This window comes from Schistocerca serialis, chromosome 3 (assembly GCF_023864345.2).
Source record: "Schistocerca serialis cubense isolate TAMUIC-IGC-003099 chromosome 3, iqSchSeri2.2, whole genome shotgun sequence".
Taxonomy (NCBI): domain Eukaryota; kingdom Metazoa; phylum Arthropoda; class Insecta; order Orthoptera; family Acrididae; genus Schistocerca; species Schistocerca serialis.
The window spans coordinates 86,691,016-86,706,892 of NC_064640.1; the positions used below are offsets into that span (position 1 = coordinate 86,691,016).

At 37.3% G+C, this 15,877-nt stretch overlaps 1 protein-coding gene across 1 annotated transcript in view; it reads left to right on the forward strand.

Moving 5' to 3' along the window:
* The first annotated feature begins 4,130 nt into the window (after positions 1-4,130).
* The window catches only part of LOC126469752 (leucine-rich repeat-containing protein 40-like), a 214,873-nt gene continuing 203,126 nt past the window's right edge, over positions 4,131-15,877 (forward strand). The window contains exon 1 of the mRNA XM_050096966.1: positions 4,131-4,441. Coding sequence (XP_049952923.1) covers positions 4,315-4,441 — 127 coding nt within the window. The 5' untranslated portion in view covers positions 4,131-4,314. The remainder of the gene's footprint in view (positions 4,442-15,877) is intronic.

The following is a 15,877-nucleotide window of genomic DNA, read 5'->3' on the forward strand; positions in this document are numbered from 1 at the left end:
CATTTCTTGCCTAAAGATTTTGGAGATATGTTCTGTTTGGACATTTTGTATAGTAAATCGTTTTTGTCTGCATATATTTGTATTCCAGTAATAATTCGATTTTCTTATGTTTCCTTTTTTGTATTTCCTTCTTTTTGAGGGGGAAACAGAAGTGAAAGTAATAAGTTAAGTTGCTAATGAAGCTATTGAATATGTTATCAGTAACTGGGCATTTATATGTTTCTTCACAGTTTTCTTTGTGCAGGCAGTGGTGGAAGTAATTTATATTGTCATCACCGTAGCACCTACTGGTGTTTATTAAGCTGTTTCTTTAGTTAATCTGATTTTCTAAATGAGGAATAGGTTTTGTGCTATGTGGTTCCCAAAGTTTATATACAGTGTTTCTGCTAGATAGCTCCTTTGCATATCAATAAATATCTGGTCAATTGTCAAGGCTGATGTTTTTGTGATGCATGTTGATGTTTCTATAATAGCTTCTAAGCTGAAGGTTAAAAGAGGGCTCAATGTCCTTTTATGTGTTTTGATTCTTTTGCAAAGTCTATATTGAAATCATCACATAGAATTACTCGACTATTGCTATGCATCAGTTTGTTGAGCAGTGATTCTAAACTTTTCAGAAATTCATTAGCACCACCAGCTGGCGCTCTGTGTGAACAAATTACAACTATTCTTGCATCTAATATTTAAAGTCCTGGTATCTATCTATCTTTATCTTTAATTGTTTCTTTAGGAAAATGAATTGTTTCAGAATATATATATTTTTTCTTACATAGATACAGATAACACCATGTTTATAATTTTTTCAACAAAAATTACAACTGAGTGCATAATTTGAGAAACCCACCATCTACAGTTCTTTCTCATCAAGTCATACATAATAATGGTGTATCTTTTGATTCATTTTCTAATAGTAGTTGTTGAATATCACCTACTTTACGTGGAAGTAACTGCACATTATGTTGAAATACAACCAAATTTGAATTTAATTTGAAACTTTCTTTTGTGTAGCCTTTTGTATCACAGAGATGGCAGCTTTATACAATTGTCTAAATTATTAATTTCGTTGCTTAACATATTATTTTCCACATACCATTTTATCATCGTTAGTTCCTCAATTCCGATGCCATAATCCGACATTTTGTATCATGAGTGGTAACTGATAACCCCATTTTCACCATTTCGTACTGGGTTAACTGGAAAAAACCCAAATTCAACAAAAGGAGTCCAAGAGGTTGTGGCAGTCGAACTGACATATTGGTGTGCCACAAAGGCTGATTGCTGGACTTATCTTCCAGGATACTATGTGAATTTCCCTGTTTTACTATGCATCATGAAGTGAAAACACATTACCTGGTGTTGATAAATAAATTAACGTCGTGTGTCCAAAAATTACGCCTGTAGTTTTGTGTGAAACCCAGATACAAGCAGTAGACATTCTATTATTTCTGTGTTCTCAAATAATACGCAATTATGCGAAAAATAGGTGTGAAATTGTTGCAAAAACTGAGTTTGTTTCTACCATCCAGATTCAGGAATAGTGTAAATAATATACGTGTTGTTTGTCTGAAATGGAAACAAAAAGAAAGTAAAATTCATTTATGCAGATGGAGATATTTCTTAGTGTCTCTTGTATAATTTGAAAAATGTGTTACCTGATGCTGATAATAAAGTGTGTGTATTATGCAATGTAATATCTGATAGTTTTCAATCAGAAAACATGAAAGTAAGCACCACAATGCCGTTTATTTCCACAATTTGATTGGTTTCAAAAATTCTTGTCTGCTTTCGTTTGTTGTATCTTTTCTTACAAACAACACATGTCACATTCATTGGCAGTTGACCTGGAAGATCAAGCCTAGACGTCAGCCTCTCAGGGACATCGGTTGGGCTGCCACCCCCTCTTGGACTTCTTTCGGTGAGCTAATATTTTTCTAGTGTTTCCTGAATCAAGCCCAGCTGTAAATTCGCATACAGCAGCTTACCAGATGACAGTTTGCACAGATAAAATGCACACTTTCAACGGTTTTCATGATCATATCGCTCCAGTAAATGCTTCCCACTGACTTGTTATAATGAATTACAAGGGAAGGTGTCATACGTTTTGCAACTGTTCGGTAGTTCTTTCTAGGTGTCTCTTGCACGTCCGCTGAATGAAAAGTCTACAGCATATAGATATCCCTTCTGTCACACCATTTCAGTGTCAACATTAGCCCTAAAACAGACCTGAATGTCAATCCTCCCTTTTGTCATTTCTCTACCGTTTTGGGCATGTCTTTTCTGTTGGGCCATACTGTACCACACGCATTAGTAGTCCGCTCATAGAGCCAACAGAGGAGTGCTGAGCTGGTGTACCGATTATCACAAAACGACATATGCCTCTTCTGCATATATGGCTCAATTAGAGTGGCGATGACGTCTCCAGAGACACCAAGATTGTGTTTTGTGACATCTGTGTCACTTCTGCAGTAAATAGCTAAGTTCTAAATATAGTTTGTTTGAATGTCACAAAGCAATTTTTCGATACCATTTGCTACTCTTCCTGACACTTTCAACGGTTTTCATGATCATATCGCTCCAGTCAATGGTTCCCACTGACTTGTTATAATGAATTACAATGAATTTATTCCAAAACAATTGCGATTTCACTTTGCTGTGATATACTGTTTTATTTTTAGTCACCCATTCAACAGAAGAAGGTTATTCATGCAGGCAAAGGTTTTGAAATTGGTATACATGCTATCTGAAAACAATACGAAAGTGGCGCAAAATAGGATGAAACTTGAACAAGTAGTCTGTTGTATTCACAATATTAGCATTGAAATGTAAATATCATTTAGATGTTCAGAAGTTTAGTAAAATACCTACAGGGAAAACAAGCCAAAGAAACTTCTTGTATCAGCTACACTTTTCAGTCCAGAATTTGTGGATGGAAATTGGAAATTTGTGGTAAGGTCTTATGGGTCCAAACTACTTAATCTAACTGAAACTAATTTACACTAAGGACAACACACACATCCATGCCCGACGGAGGATTCGAACCTCCGATGGGGGGAGCTGCCCGGACCGTGACAAGACGCCTCAGACCGCATTTATGGATGTAACCTGATGTTTTCATGGTGCAACATTATTACTTATCCATCCCAATTTCTGTTTTACATGCAAAGGCGTGGTGCCTTCTTTGTCGTTCTCTTCGTCTTCTGATGAGTCATTCCTCGGTCTGGTACTGTTGAATGGCCAGAAAACACCAATGTCGTCGGTATATCAGAAGTCATCGAATAGCCCACAGATGGTGACAGCTGTGTCAGAGCACTTGGTGGTGGTTCGGAATCATTGTCAGTTTCACTTTCACTGCCAACCTCGAAATCTCTGTCTAAATTATCCAATATGTCTTCAACCCTCTTATCTATATAAAAGAAAATCACGGATCCTTCTGATGGGACAATATTATCCAACAGTTCTTCAGCTCTCTTGTCTACACAAAAGAAACTGAAGGATCCTTCTGACGGAGCAATGTGGCAATGGTTATCATACTGGACTCGCATTCGGGTGGGCGACGGTTCAAACCAGCGTGCGGTCATCCTGGTTTAGGTTTTCCATGATTTTCCTTAATTGTTTCAGGTAAATGTTGGGATGGTTCCTTTGAAGAAGCATGGGCGACTTCCTTCCCCATTCTTTCCTAATATGACTTGAATATTGGCCCCTCACCCTCCCTCAAATCAACCAACCAAGGATCCTTTTGCAAGAGACAAGAGATTCATAACTGCGACACATGGTTTTAATATACAGTCGCTAAATTGAGAAGCAATATGACTGGCCACGACCAGTGAACGATGTTGACTTAGCAACAGTATCAGCAATATGTCTAGTATTGGCTGTCTTATTACTTTGTTGTACGGTAGCCACTTTAGTATGATAGATCAAACTGCAATATTGCATTCATTTTGTATGTTATATATTATTGTAAGCCTGAGACTGTCTGTCCAATCAAGGCTGGTGAATGATATAGAATTGGTAATAAAGGTAATAATAAAGGTAATAAGGATTCCAACAATATGCATAGCGCTGATATTGGAATCGCTGGCCACTATCGACCATAGATCGAAGGTCGAAAGTGCCATGTTACATCGAAATCTGTGAAGTATTGATCAGAACCAGAACTGAAGTCATAGTTGTCAAAACAAGTGGTTGACCTGTTAACCGCTATTATCGTGTTTTGGATTTATTGGAAAGTATGATGTAATAAGCTTCGTTGTGGGTAACTGTGTGCAGGGAAAGTAATATCCGAGCCGATACGTACAAACGTGATCACCGAAAATGCGTCATTCTGCACTATTTTCAAGGCAGGGGAAGGAAGAGTGTGATAAAGTATTAACAACAGATTTGATCAAGGAAACCAGAAGAACTGGAGAGTTGGATTTATCGAAGCATGCTTTGGCATTTGGTAAGCTCTTTATTATTTATGTATTTACAGTATATCTTTTTACGCATCCAGTGTATAACAGATGTTGGTCAATATTTTATAGTATACCAACATTAGACAATTATTCTAGTTTATTTACTGTAGCCGCGCGGTGAAGTCGTGTGGTCTGAGGCGTCTTGTCGCGGTTCGCGCCTTCCCCCCCCCCCCCCCCCCCCCCCTCCCCCCTCCTCGTCCCACCCGTCAGAGGTTGGAGTCCTCCCTCGGGTATGGGTATGTGTGTTAGATTAAGATGTGCTTAAGCCTAGGGACCGATGACCACAGCAGTTTGGTCCCATAGTCCTTACCACAAATTTCCAAATTTATTTACCAGATGGTCAGGCACATTACAAAATAGTTCTTTAATATAAAGGATTTGACTGTCTTTTTTTTTTTTAATGCATTTAATTGATCGGTGCTCTTGATAATTACTGGTTGCCTATTGTAGAATACCAGACCTGAATGATGAACACAGTTTTGACACAGAGTTGTTCTGGAACTGTTTACATGAATTTTTCGGTGACACAGTATGGTACTCATGCACAGTAGTGTTTGGGTTAAAGCCATTATCCCTCATCACCATACTTTTCTTTACAAATAGCACAGTTTCTAAAATGAAAATATGGGGAAGAGGAAGACTCAAAAGGCTTACTCGAACTGCTATTGTTTGGTTTTATTATTGTTCTGACAGTTCTCTTTTGCTTCCCGAATGTTGTTATGGCACAAGTAGAGTTACCCAGAAAGATAAAACCATATCATAAGTGAAAATGTATTAACAGTTATTTGTTGGTTTAAGATTAGCCTGTTTCTATTTAGCCACTGCTAAACTTCAATCATGATGATATCTGCGGAAGTGGTTAGATCTTCTCGGTTTTTTGTTTCAATAAGCACACTGGTATAATCTGCCAATAAGGCAGCTTCTACATTCTTTGCACATAAGGGCAGATCATTATTATACACTAGAAAAGAAACAGTCTTAAGAGAGCACTATGGTACGCCATGTGACAATAAGGATGTTTCTGAAAGGCAGTTCCGCGTAGTGCTACTGTGATTCCGTTTGACCTCTGTGATGTGAGATTGATTACTTAAGTAAGATTTCAGGTACTCATTTGGCAAACCTTGCACAGCATAACAGTCACGTTTTTTTAAGAGAACTGAATGATCTATAACATCAAAAATCTTTTTCAAGTCTAAGAAAATACTCAAGATTTTGGAATGTGTTGTATGTATTTGTTGTGTAATGGTACTCTATTACTTTAACAGTTTTTAGGCGGTCAGAGAAAATGACCTCTGACATTGAGAATATTATATGTCTAATAAGGGTGTGAGAATAAAGTTTGCTGACATCATTATGTAATAAAGGATCTCATCAACACCTTCTGAAAGACTTTTTTTTAATGAGAGTACTGTATGCTTTTTAGTAGCTCATCTTGACAAACAGACCTATCAAGGTGGTGCAGTGGTTTGCCCACTGGACTCACATTTGGGAGGATGACTGTTCAAACCCCCATCTGGCCATCCAGATTTGCGTTTTCTGCGATTTCCCTAAATCGCTGCTGGGATGGTTTGTTTGAAAGAGCATGATTGATTTCCTTCCCCACCTTTGACACAGTCCGAGATTGTTCTCTGTCGCTAATGACCTTGATGTGACAGACATTAAGCCCAGTCTTCCTTCGACAAACAGGACAGAGTAACATGCTGTTTTTGTTGACTTCAGTATTTGCAGGTTCCTGGGTGTATTTAACATCTAATTTTCCAATTTTTCTAGTCTCTAAATCCTTTGCACTTGTAGCAAAGTACCGGTTGGAAAGATCTGCATCCAATTTTGGGTCAGTATCGAGGCCCCCATCACGGAACAGAGAAATATTGCTATGAGTTTCCTTCTTCCCAATAAGTTTTTGTACAGCTTCTCATAGTGTCTTGGTCTTATTTGATGATTCCCTGATATATTGGTCATTTCCTCTTAATTTTGCCCCTTTTATGACCTGATTAAGAACTAATTTATACTTTTGTAATCATTTAGAAACTCTGGAGCATGGCTTGCTTTTGAAAGTTTAAATATAGCTCTCTTTCTGTTACAGGAAACTGATTCCTGCTGTAAATGAATTCTTTGGTTTGTTTGTATTTTTACATTTGAATTTATTTTTAGAGAAGACTAAAATTATTCCTGAATTTTTTTATGAAATAGCTCATACGGTAGAGCACTTGCCCGCGAAAGGCAAAGGTCCCGAGTTCGAGTCTCGGTCGGGCACACAGTTTTAATCTCCCAGGAAGTTGTTTGAAGTACTGTCATTCAAGCTACTATCCTCCTAGATCCAGAAGCTGGAGAGGTGTCTCTCATACCCTGTATACCAATGATCCCAACCAGTTTACCCATTAATTTTAAGTGACTTCAGTTCCCAATCTAAGTTTAATTTCCAATAACAATAAACAAGGCTGAAGGTCAGAGAGAGGGGTAAGATGACAGAAAGGGGGGGGGGGGAGGAGAGGCAGATGCTCAGAGAGAGGGGGAGGGGGGGGGGGCTAAGAGTAGGAGATGGGGAAAGGGTAACAGGAGTTCAGGATTATGTCCAATTCTTAGACATATTTAGCAGTTGTGAAGCATTGTCAGGTTTGCTAGTGTTCTATATTTCACTTGCTGAAGTTCCTCTTATATAAAATAGATCCAGCGAAGTGTAGCCAAGGAACACTATACATAGCTGTGTCAGATGATGACTATATCCTGTATTAAACATCTGTGCTGACTACCTATCCACATTGACACAGACAATGTCAAGTAGTGTGGCACTAGTTTTTGTGACGTGGGTTGAAGAGTTTATGGTTACTAGCATGTTATGACTTTTAATGACATTAAGAAAGTTCTTTCTGTGCTACTACTTGCAAAATTATATTAAAATCACCACACAGTACTACAGTTCTTTCATAACTTTCATGTTTCTTGAGGCAAGATCAGGATAATTGAAAAAAAGCATTAATATTTTTGACTGGTGATTTGTAAATACACAAAATTACTACCTCCACTACAGTTAATTTTGTGGCCGTTACCTCGAATATCCTGTCGTCTGCTAATTTACAAGCAGAGTCTAATTTCTTATTATCTGTATTTTGTTTGACGTGTGTACAAATTCTTCCATGTTAAGAAATAACTCTGTGGAAGCTTAAGGGTCTCAGTTTTCAAGTTTTGTAGATAGTCATTACACATCCAATCTCCACACAAGCATAAAACTGAAACATCTCTCCAGTCACTGGTAAGGAGAACACTGAGTTCCTAAAGTTTGTTTGGTAGTGACTTGACATTATGATATGCTAATTTTAAAACATTATCTCATTACCTGTGGTGGAAGATGATTCCCTGAAGAAGACATGCCTGTTTGGGTGTTACAGTTCTTAGTGTAGTTTATAAGCCATCTGTCAGGAGTGTTTGCTGATTTTTTTTAATAGTTGTTGACTAAATATTATGTATTTCTCTAGATGTAATACTTTCCATCATAGTTTTCCTAAGTGAAACCCACAATTTGTATATGTGGATCTGTCTAAAGCCCTTGTATCTAAAACATGAGTATTCTTACATCTCATGCATAGATTGTTAATTTTTACATGTGTTATTTCAATTAGTTTCTTATGCAAGGCCTGGAGTTCAGATAATGTCTTTGGGGCTGTTGTATGATGATCACATTTGTGAAATAGTTTTTGGAATATTTTCTGAACAGTAATAAGAATGTTTTCTGGCTGATCCTTAGGGACATCTTGAGACCCAGCACAGATTACAACAGGGTTACCAGAATCAAAATTTTTCACAAAGTTTAGCCAACAGTTCCATCTTTTAATAAATTTGGTCACCAGGTTATATGCATGTGTGTGGAACTTCTTGAATTAATGCTATGTTTACTCTTTATCATGGTAGTATTCTGTTTGTTGCCTGTGTGTGTTAAGATTGTAGATAATATACTATTAATATTAATGGTGAGTCATAAAAAGCATTAGACATTGACACCTCACATTTGTTTGTATTTAAGAGAGATGTAGACCTAAGCTGAATACATTGCATATACAGGTACTGACTGTATGTATAGTGTTGCAAAACAATTTTACATTTTCATGCTTTTTTTTGTAACTGTTCTTGTAATTTTCTGTGGTTGGTTTCATCACTTATATATTTCTCATGGACCAAGCTCAGGAGAAGACACATTTCAGGATAACATTAGAAAGACAATGTATTATCTTCAAATACAGAATGATATACAAGCTGAAGTTGTGACGTAATTGATTTTGAACTTTCTGTTAGAAAGCTGATCTGTGTAAAGTGTACAGGTCTCACTAATTATTTTTACAGATTACATGTAATAAGTCTTTATTCAAAACGAATCAGTGATGTTGTAGTGCCTCAAAATTAATGATATGCCTGCTAAACCACACTCAGGCATATTTCATTAAGAGTCTTTGAATGTACAATGCATGTGCAAGAATGATAAAAGGATGTCTCTGCATATTATTCGCACAGACCTGTGCAGCCACTACGTTTAGAGACCATGTATGATGTACAGCTCAAGAATGTTAGACTTGTAACAAGTACCTGTAGAACCACTTTTGTATGCTACTCTGTCAGTGCTAGTAAGCCAGCACTAAATGTCTCATTTTAACTTCTCATACTGCAGTCCCTTTCTGATTATTCTTTGACAAACTGTAAGGTTTGCCACTGCCATAAGAGGAAGGGGAGGGATCCTCACTGTTTCTTTAGCATTCAGCAAACAGCATGTGACACTTGAGTTGCATCAAACTGCGAGCATCACGAGAAATTTTGACAGTCTTAATTGGGTATGAGTTTGGGAAATCTGTGGTTTTTGAGAAGGGAACTTGCCTCTTTTGCCAGTCCTTTGTTGGCATAGGTATGCTGCAGCAACCACTGTTTGGTGTGGTAGTGGGAAATTGTCTGAACTGCTCATATAGCAGATGGTATTAACCTCAACATATTTACACAAACTGAACCTCAATGTGTGCTTGTGTTGATAGCTGTCGAGATTTAACAGCTATTAATGTGTAGTATTTGGGGCACCTTAGTAATATTAGGCTTGATAAGTTATGCAGGTATTTGCCATAGACAGTTTGTATTTACGTAGCCTTATGTGGAAACTCAAAGATTCAAAGGTTATTATGTCGCAAACCAAAAATACTTCGATCAGGGTAGGTGTACCTACTGGGACCAACACCACCCAACTAACTAAAAGGTCATTGGAGGCTAACTCTCAAGTTAAGTACTCTGTGAACTGTAACAGAGAGGTCCTCGAAAAGATCTTGTCTATAATGAGCATCCCTGTAGTGCTCTCATGTTTAATAAACAAACTTGCAATTAAATTCACTGCTCTTCTGTGGATCTCATCTATTTGTTCTATTTGGTAATGTTTTCAAACTGATGACCAGTACTGAAGAATTAGCTGGGCTAGTGATTCATGAGCCACTTCTTTTGTGGGTGAATTAAATTTTCTTATTTTAAATTTATTTATTCCTACGTATTTTAAATTTTCGTATGATTTTTTCTCCAGTGACTACCAGTCTGTCATTTGCTTTTCGTGGAAGTAGTTCTATATGGTCATTCCACTTTAGGTCAGTCTGCAGTACATGGACACATTTTCTTAAGTTGCTATGGTCAGACAACTTGTGACAAAGCTGCGTATGAGACAAGAATTCTACGTTCATCATTATCATTCTCTGAAAAATGCTCTGGGAATTACACAGTTTGGAGTTGTGAGAAGTAAAGGTCACAATGAGGATCCATTATCCTTAAGTGAGAAAAGTCCATGAGCCTATTAAACTACAATCATTTGAAACATCATTTACTGCTGTGGCTAAAATGGTGGAGGATGCAGACTTCCCTAATGGAAGCTGGAACGAACACCCATAACTTGTGCTTGGAACATCAGTTCCACCAATAATGATGTTTTAAGTTTGTCAAGTGCAAACTAAAATTTGCTTTGTCTGCTGAATGTGACTGGTTATGACAAAATTGTTTTACAACACCCAACTGGCAAATTAAAATAATGGTGCCAATGTGAAACTCTTCCCCCAAAAAACCTCACTTAACATTATAAAACCTAACCGATCATGTTTTTACTCCTTTTATAATTTCAAACCAATCTCATAGGCTATATGTGTGGGTTTCACATCTGTTGCCTGTTTTCTTAGAACTGCAATAGCATATGTAATTTAAAGCAGTGGGAAGTAAACATTTCGGTATATATCATTTGCATAAGTCTGTGTAATATACACTGAAATTGACTTTAATTTATGTAAGCGATATAATTCAGTTTGTATACTCAAAGTGGATTTTTTGAGAGATGTATGTGGCGAGGGCAGGGGGCATTTTCTACAGTACTTTATATTTTACTTCTTCATAAATTTTCTGCGTACATTCCCAAAAGCACTGCAGCACAGAATAATTTGTGATCTTCAAAAAATTCTTATATGCTGCAGTTCCTCTAGTTGTTTGAGTTATTCATTACATGTGTGCAGCATACAAAATGTTCCAGGCTGCTTTTGGTATCCCTCTCTCCCACCAATGCGAGGAGAAGGAGTGTTTTTCTGCTAGCTTTGGGCAGCATGGAATCAAGAGCTTATGAAACTGTCATCTGTGGTCTGAAGGGACCTGTGCTCCCCATTGCAAGCAGCTGATACTTGCAAAGTCATAATATCATTTATTGATGGGTTATGTGGGCCTGTCAAAGTAAACTTGACAAACTTTCTAAATAGTTTTTGTTGATTGTGTTCCACAGCTTTCATAAATTGTAGAAGTGACATTTGTAACAGCTACTGCACAATTTTCCTTTTTTATTGTACAATTGATTTTGACCAGAGACCATTTCCCGGTACCTGTGATATACACGTCATACTTACAGGAAAATTTTTGGGTAAAAAGGTTGTTGGAAAATTGAAGTGAAATACAAGCAATGAAAAATAATTTATGGAGCAGCTTCACACATAACAGACGTAATTTCTACAGTAACTTTTGACTAGTGAAACTATATAGTAATGCAGTTTAGATCTTTAACCTGCCAGAATGGGATAAGATAACACAAGCTCAGCTGCGTACTCATCATTGCTAGCTAATTTTTGACCTTCAGCTCTTGTGAGAATATCCATTGCTATGTGTTACTTCTGACACATCACCTTTTACACATTTTATATTAACACTATGGCATTTTTAACTAAAAAAGACTTGCACTAGGCAGCTGAAGCCCGAAAGGGGATATCCCGGCCAATAAATGCCATATGATCATTTCATTCTATTGGGAGAGCAGTGTTCAGTATGTAGGGCTCTGGTCACACTTTTTAACTGGTGTTCATTATGTGTGATAGTCTACATTTTTAATTACTTCACCTGTTTGTCATCTAGTTGCTCCTTTAACAAGCCAGAGCTTATGATTAAGTGATCAAATTTTGTCCATCACTCAAGTTTAGTGCACACGATGCATAACTTTGGCTATACTTTAGCGACTTTAGGTTAGTTTCATTTTAAATACTGGTGGACACTGTACTTCCTGCTTGTAGATTTGTAAGACATTATTCGAAACAGTTGTGATCTTTGATGATTGTAGTCCACAGGCCTCAGGCTGCTGATTGGGTTGTTATGGTAAGGAAATGCCAATGTGATAGGTTTTATCTCCAAGTGCCTTGAAAATTACCTGGTCTATCCAGAGCTGTTATTTTGCCTGATACACCTTGTCTGGTGAGACTGTCTTTGTGGATGGTGGAAGCCAGATCATGTGTAGGTTGCAAATCTCATGACAAAACATAAATGAGGGTACTAGCCATCTTAGTATTCTCGTGTGCCATAACAACAGATATGAGATGCTGTCTTGCTGATAAGAAGTCTGAGCCAGCATGAATTGTCTCATTTGTTGTGGCTATGAATACTCTGTCTACAATATTCAGATAGGCGCACTGAGAAAGATGCTTAGTGGTTAGTTGGTTTTCAAGTTTTAGGCAAGGTTTTTTTTTTAGTACTGTGTGTGTGTGCGTGTGCGCGTGTGCGCACGCGCGCGCCAAACAGAGTTAAAAAACACCTTTGAGGACTTCACTCTGTTAGTGATGAAGCACTGGAAGCAGAGGTGAGGTTGTGGCTCCATCAAAAACAGTGACAGTATCAATGAACTGGTCTCTCATTGGGAGAAATGTGTTAGTTGCCAAGGTGACTGCATTCAGAAAAAAATAAATAGACATCAAGAATAAAGATGTGGAATGTTAAATAAAGCTTTCACATAAAAAATTTGGAGGTACTACTTTTCAGCATACTCGTGTAAAATTTTGCAAGCTGATCTGACTAAAAACCCCAAGAAGTCATGGTCTTATGTAAAGTTAGCTAGCAGATTGATATCCTCTATTCAGACACTTAGTGATCATGCTGGCACCAAAACAGTGGAAGACAGGGAGAATGCAGAAATACTGTATTTGGTCTTCACAAAACCATTTCGGTGTGAAAGATCATGAAACAGTTTCTCATTTCAATCATCACATGAACACTGAAAGGCCATTTTTTGAGATATGTGATCACAGAAGTTTCTATTCTGTCAGAGAATTTCTGAATAAGTAACAAAATTAATTGTAGTAGGTACCTAATTTTAATTGCTAATACTATGTATTATTGTAACTTATCTTTGACCTGTCCAATATCAATTGTACAATTTGTGCTATATGATAAAACTGGACCAATAAAAAATCAAATCAAAGCAACTAAAATTGCTTAGTAGCACAAAGGTGTTTGGATCAATGAGACACCTGTGAGACTCTACAGAGATTATGTGGAAGGACCTGCCCCTCTTCTAGTAGTAATTCATTGCTGGGGTGATGAAGGGTACCTAGAGACTCAAAAAAGCACAGGTCATTCCCGTTTTCAAGATGGGTCATAGGACAGATGCCTATGTCACTGAATCAGTCGATTGTAAAATTGTGGAACTTGTTCTATGCTATGCTAATTTATTATGATGTTTTTCAAGAATCTCTCTAAAAATCAGTGTGGACTTCACAAAGAGATATCTTATGAAGCTTGTTCTTTTTGTCCTTGAGATTCAGAGCATTGTAGACACAGTGTCCAGGTTGGCACAGTGTTTCTTGACTTCAGGAAAGTATTTGATACAGTTCTGCACTGTCATTTAGTGAAGGAAATTTTAGTTACTGAGTATCAGACCAGATTTGTGACTGGATTGCAGGAATTCCTTGCAGAAAGAACTCAGTTCATTGTTGTCTACAGAACAGAATCGACATACATAAAAGTTAATTTCAGGAATATCCCAAGGAAGTGTGGTAAGACCATTACTGTATACAATATGTGTAAATGAATTAGTTGATAATGTCATAAGCACCATAAGGCTGTTCACAATGATGCAGTTGTCCATAAGAGGATAGCAGTGCCAAAAGACTGTAGTAAATTGCAGGAAGACTTACAGAGGGTCAGTGATCAGTGCATGGGCTGGCAGTTGACCCTGATCATAAATATGTCTAACATAATGTGCATAAATAGATGAAGAGGGCCACTACTACACTGTTGGCAACAAATTGCTGGAAACAGTAACTACCACAAAATATTTAGGGGTAATCATCCAGGGTGACCTAAAGTGGAAATTGTGGGAAAAGCAGGTAGCAGCTTGAGATTCATTGGGAGAAACTTATGGAAATGTAACTCCTCCACGAAAGAGATGTCTTACAAAACACTTGTTCGGCTGATTCTTGAGTGTTGCTCATTGGTCTGGGACCCTTGCTATGTTAGATTAATTGAAGAACTAGAGAATATCAAACAAAGAGTGACATATTTTGTCACTGGATCATATAGTCAGTATGAGAGCATTACAGAGATGCTCAATAATCTGCAGTGGCAGATGCTACAAGAGTTCCACTGTGTATCACAGGAGGTTTTCTATTGAAATTCCAAGAGAGTACATTCTGGAAAGCAGCAGACAATTTATTACTTCCTCCCACACACCTCTCTGGAAACGATCACAATCAAAAAATCCAAGAATTTACACCTAATAAGGAGGTTTACCAGACATAATTCTTCCCTAATTTCATTTGCAAATGTAGTAGGAAAGGGGGAAACAGACAGTGCTACCTGATGTACCCATTGCCACACGCTGCAAGGTGTCATGTAGAGTTTAGATGCAGATGTAGAAATATATAAGGAACTTTTTTCTTTATTCCTTTTCTGTTTTCTTACATAATGGAAAGTCCGCACACAGTATTAGAACACAAACTGTATTCAGTAATTGGTTGACCTTGAAGTGAGTGAAACTGAAGATAATAAAATGGCTGAAATCTTACATTTTTTCTTGCTGAAATTATTTCACTGAATAAGGCTATATTTCAGTTACCACAATGATTTAAATATGTGAATATGAAGTGGTAAAAATGAACAGAGTTGGAAGCATCAGTGGCAGGTTATGTGTGAACACCCCTAGTTACACTAGGTGCTTTTTAACCGTATTGTTTTAATTTGTGACAAACCTGTTTTGTTCCTATTTTTTACAAACCCATGTGGAATGCGTTACATACTACACACTATGTCAGCATGGCAGATATGATACAGTCATAATGGAACAGGACATGTAACAACAAGCTTTTTAAGGTCAGAAGATAATAGTCTTAAGAGTTGAAACCATTCGTCAGGAATAAATAGAATTTGATCTTGGCTATTAAAAGTTTCTTATTGCTCTTTTGCATCTCGAATTGTGAGAAATTTCAAATAAGTTTGTAGTTTTCATGGTACAACAAGTTTGTAGTTCATTTCATATGTATGTAAGGGAAAGGGTCATGTTAGACAGCTCCTGCAGTGTCTCATGATTACTATTCTTGCCAGTGGTGATAAGTTACTTCTGGCTTTCCACAGGGTTCAATTCTAGGACCACTTAAGTTTTTGTTAGATATGAATGACCTTCTGCCTTACCCTGATAAAGCAGAACCCCCAACAGAGCTGCAACAACAAAAGGAACAATAAGTGAAATAGTCAAAAATGTTAAGGATTGGTTCTTGGTAGATGGCCTCTCACATAACTAAGAAAAGAAAAACATGGTTAATTCAGTTCCATATGTGGCAAGAAATGTCATAATCACTGTCAATACGGCACAGGGGAGAACAAATGTGTAAAACAGATTGTTCAGAATTTCTCATTGTGCACACTAATCAGAATCTGAATCACTAATCACATATTATAGATCTTTTCAAATCCTCTAGTTCAGCAACATTTTATCTGTGGGTAATTTATAATCTTGGTGATGAAAATATTAGAAAGGTAGTTTACTTTGCATACTTCCATTTATTATTATCATATAGAATAATTATATGGGACAATTCCACACATTGGTACAAAGTGTTCATTGCACAGACACATGCTGTAATGACAATACCTATTGCCTACCCTCGAACTTCATGTAGGAATCT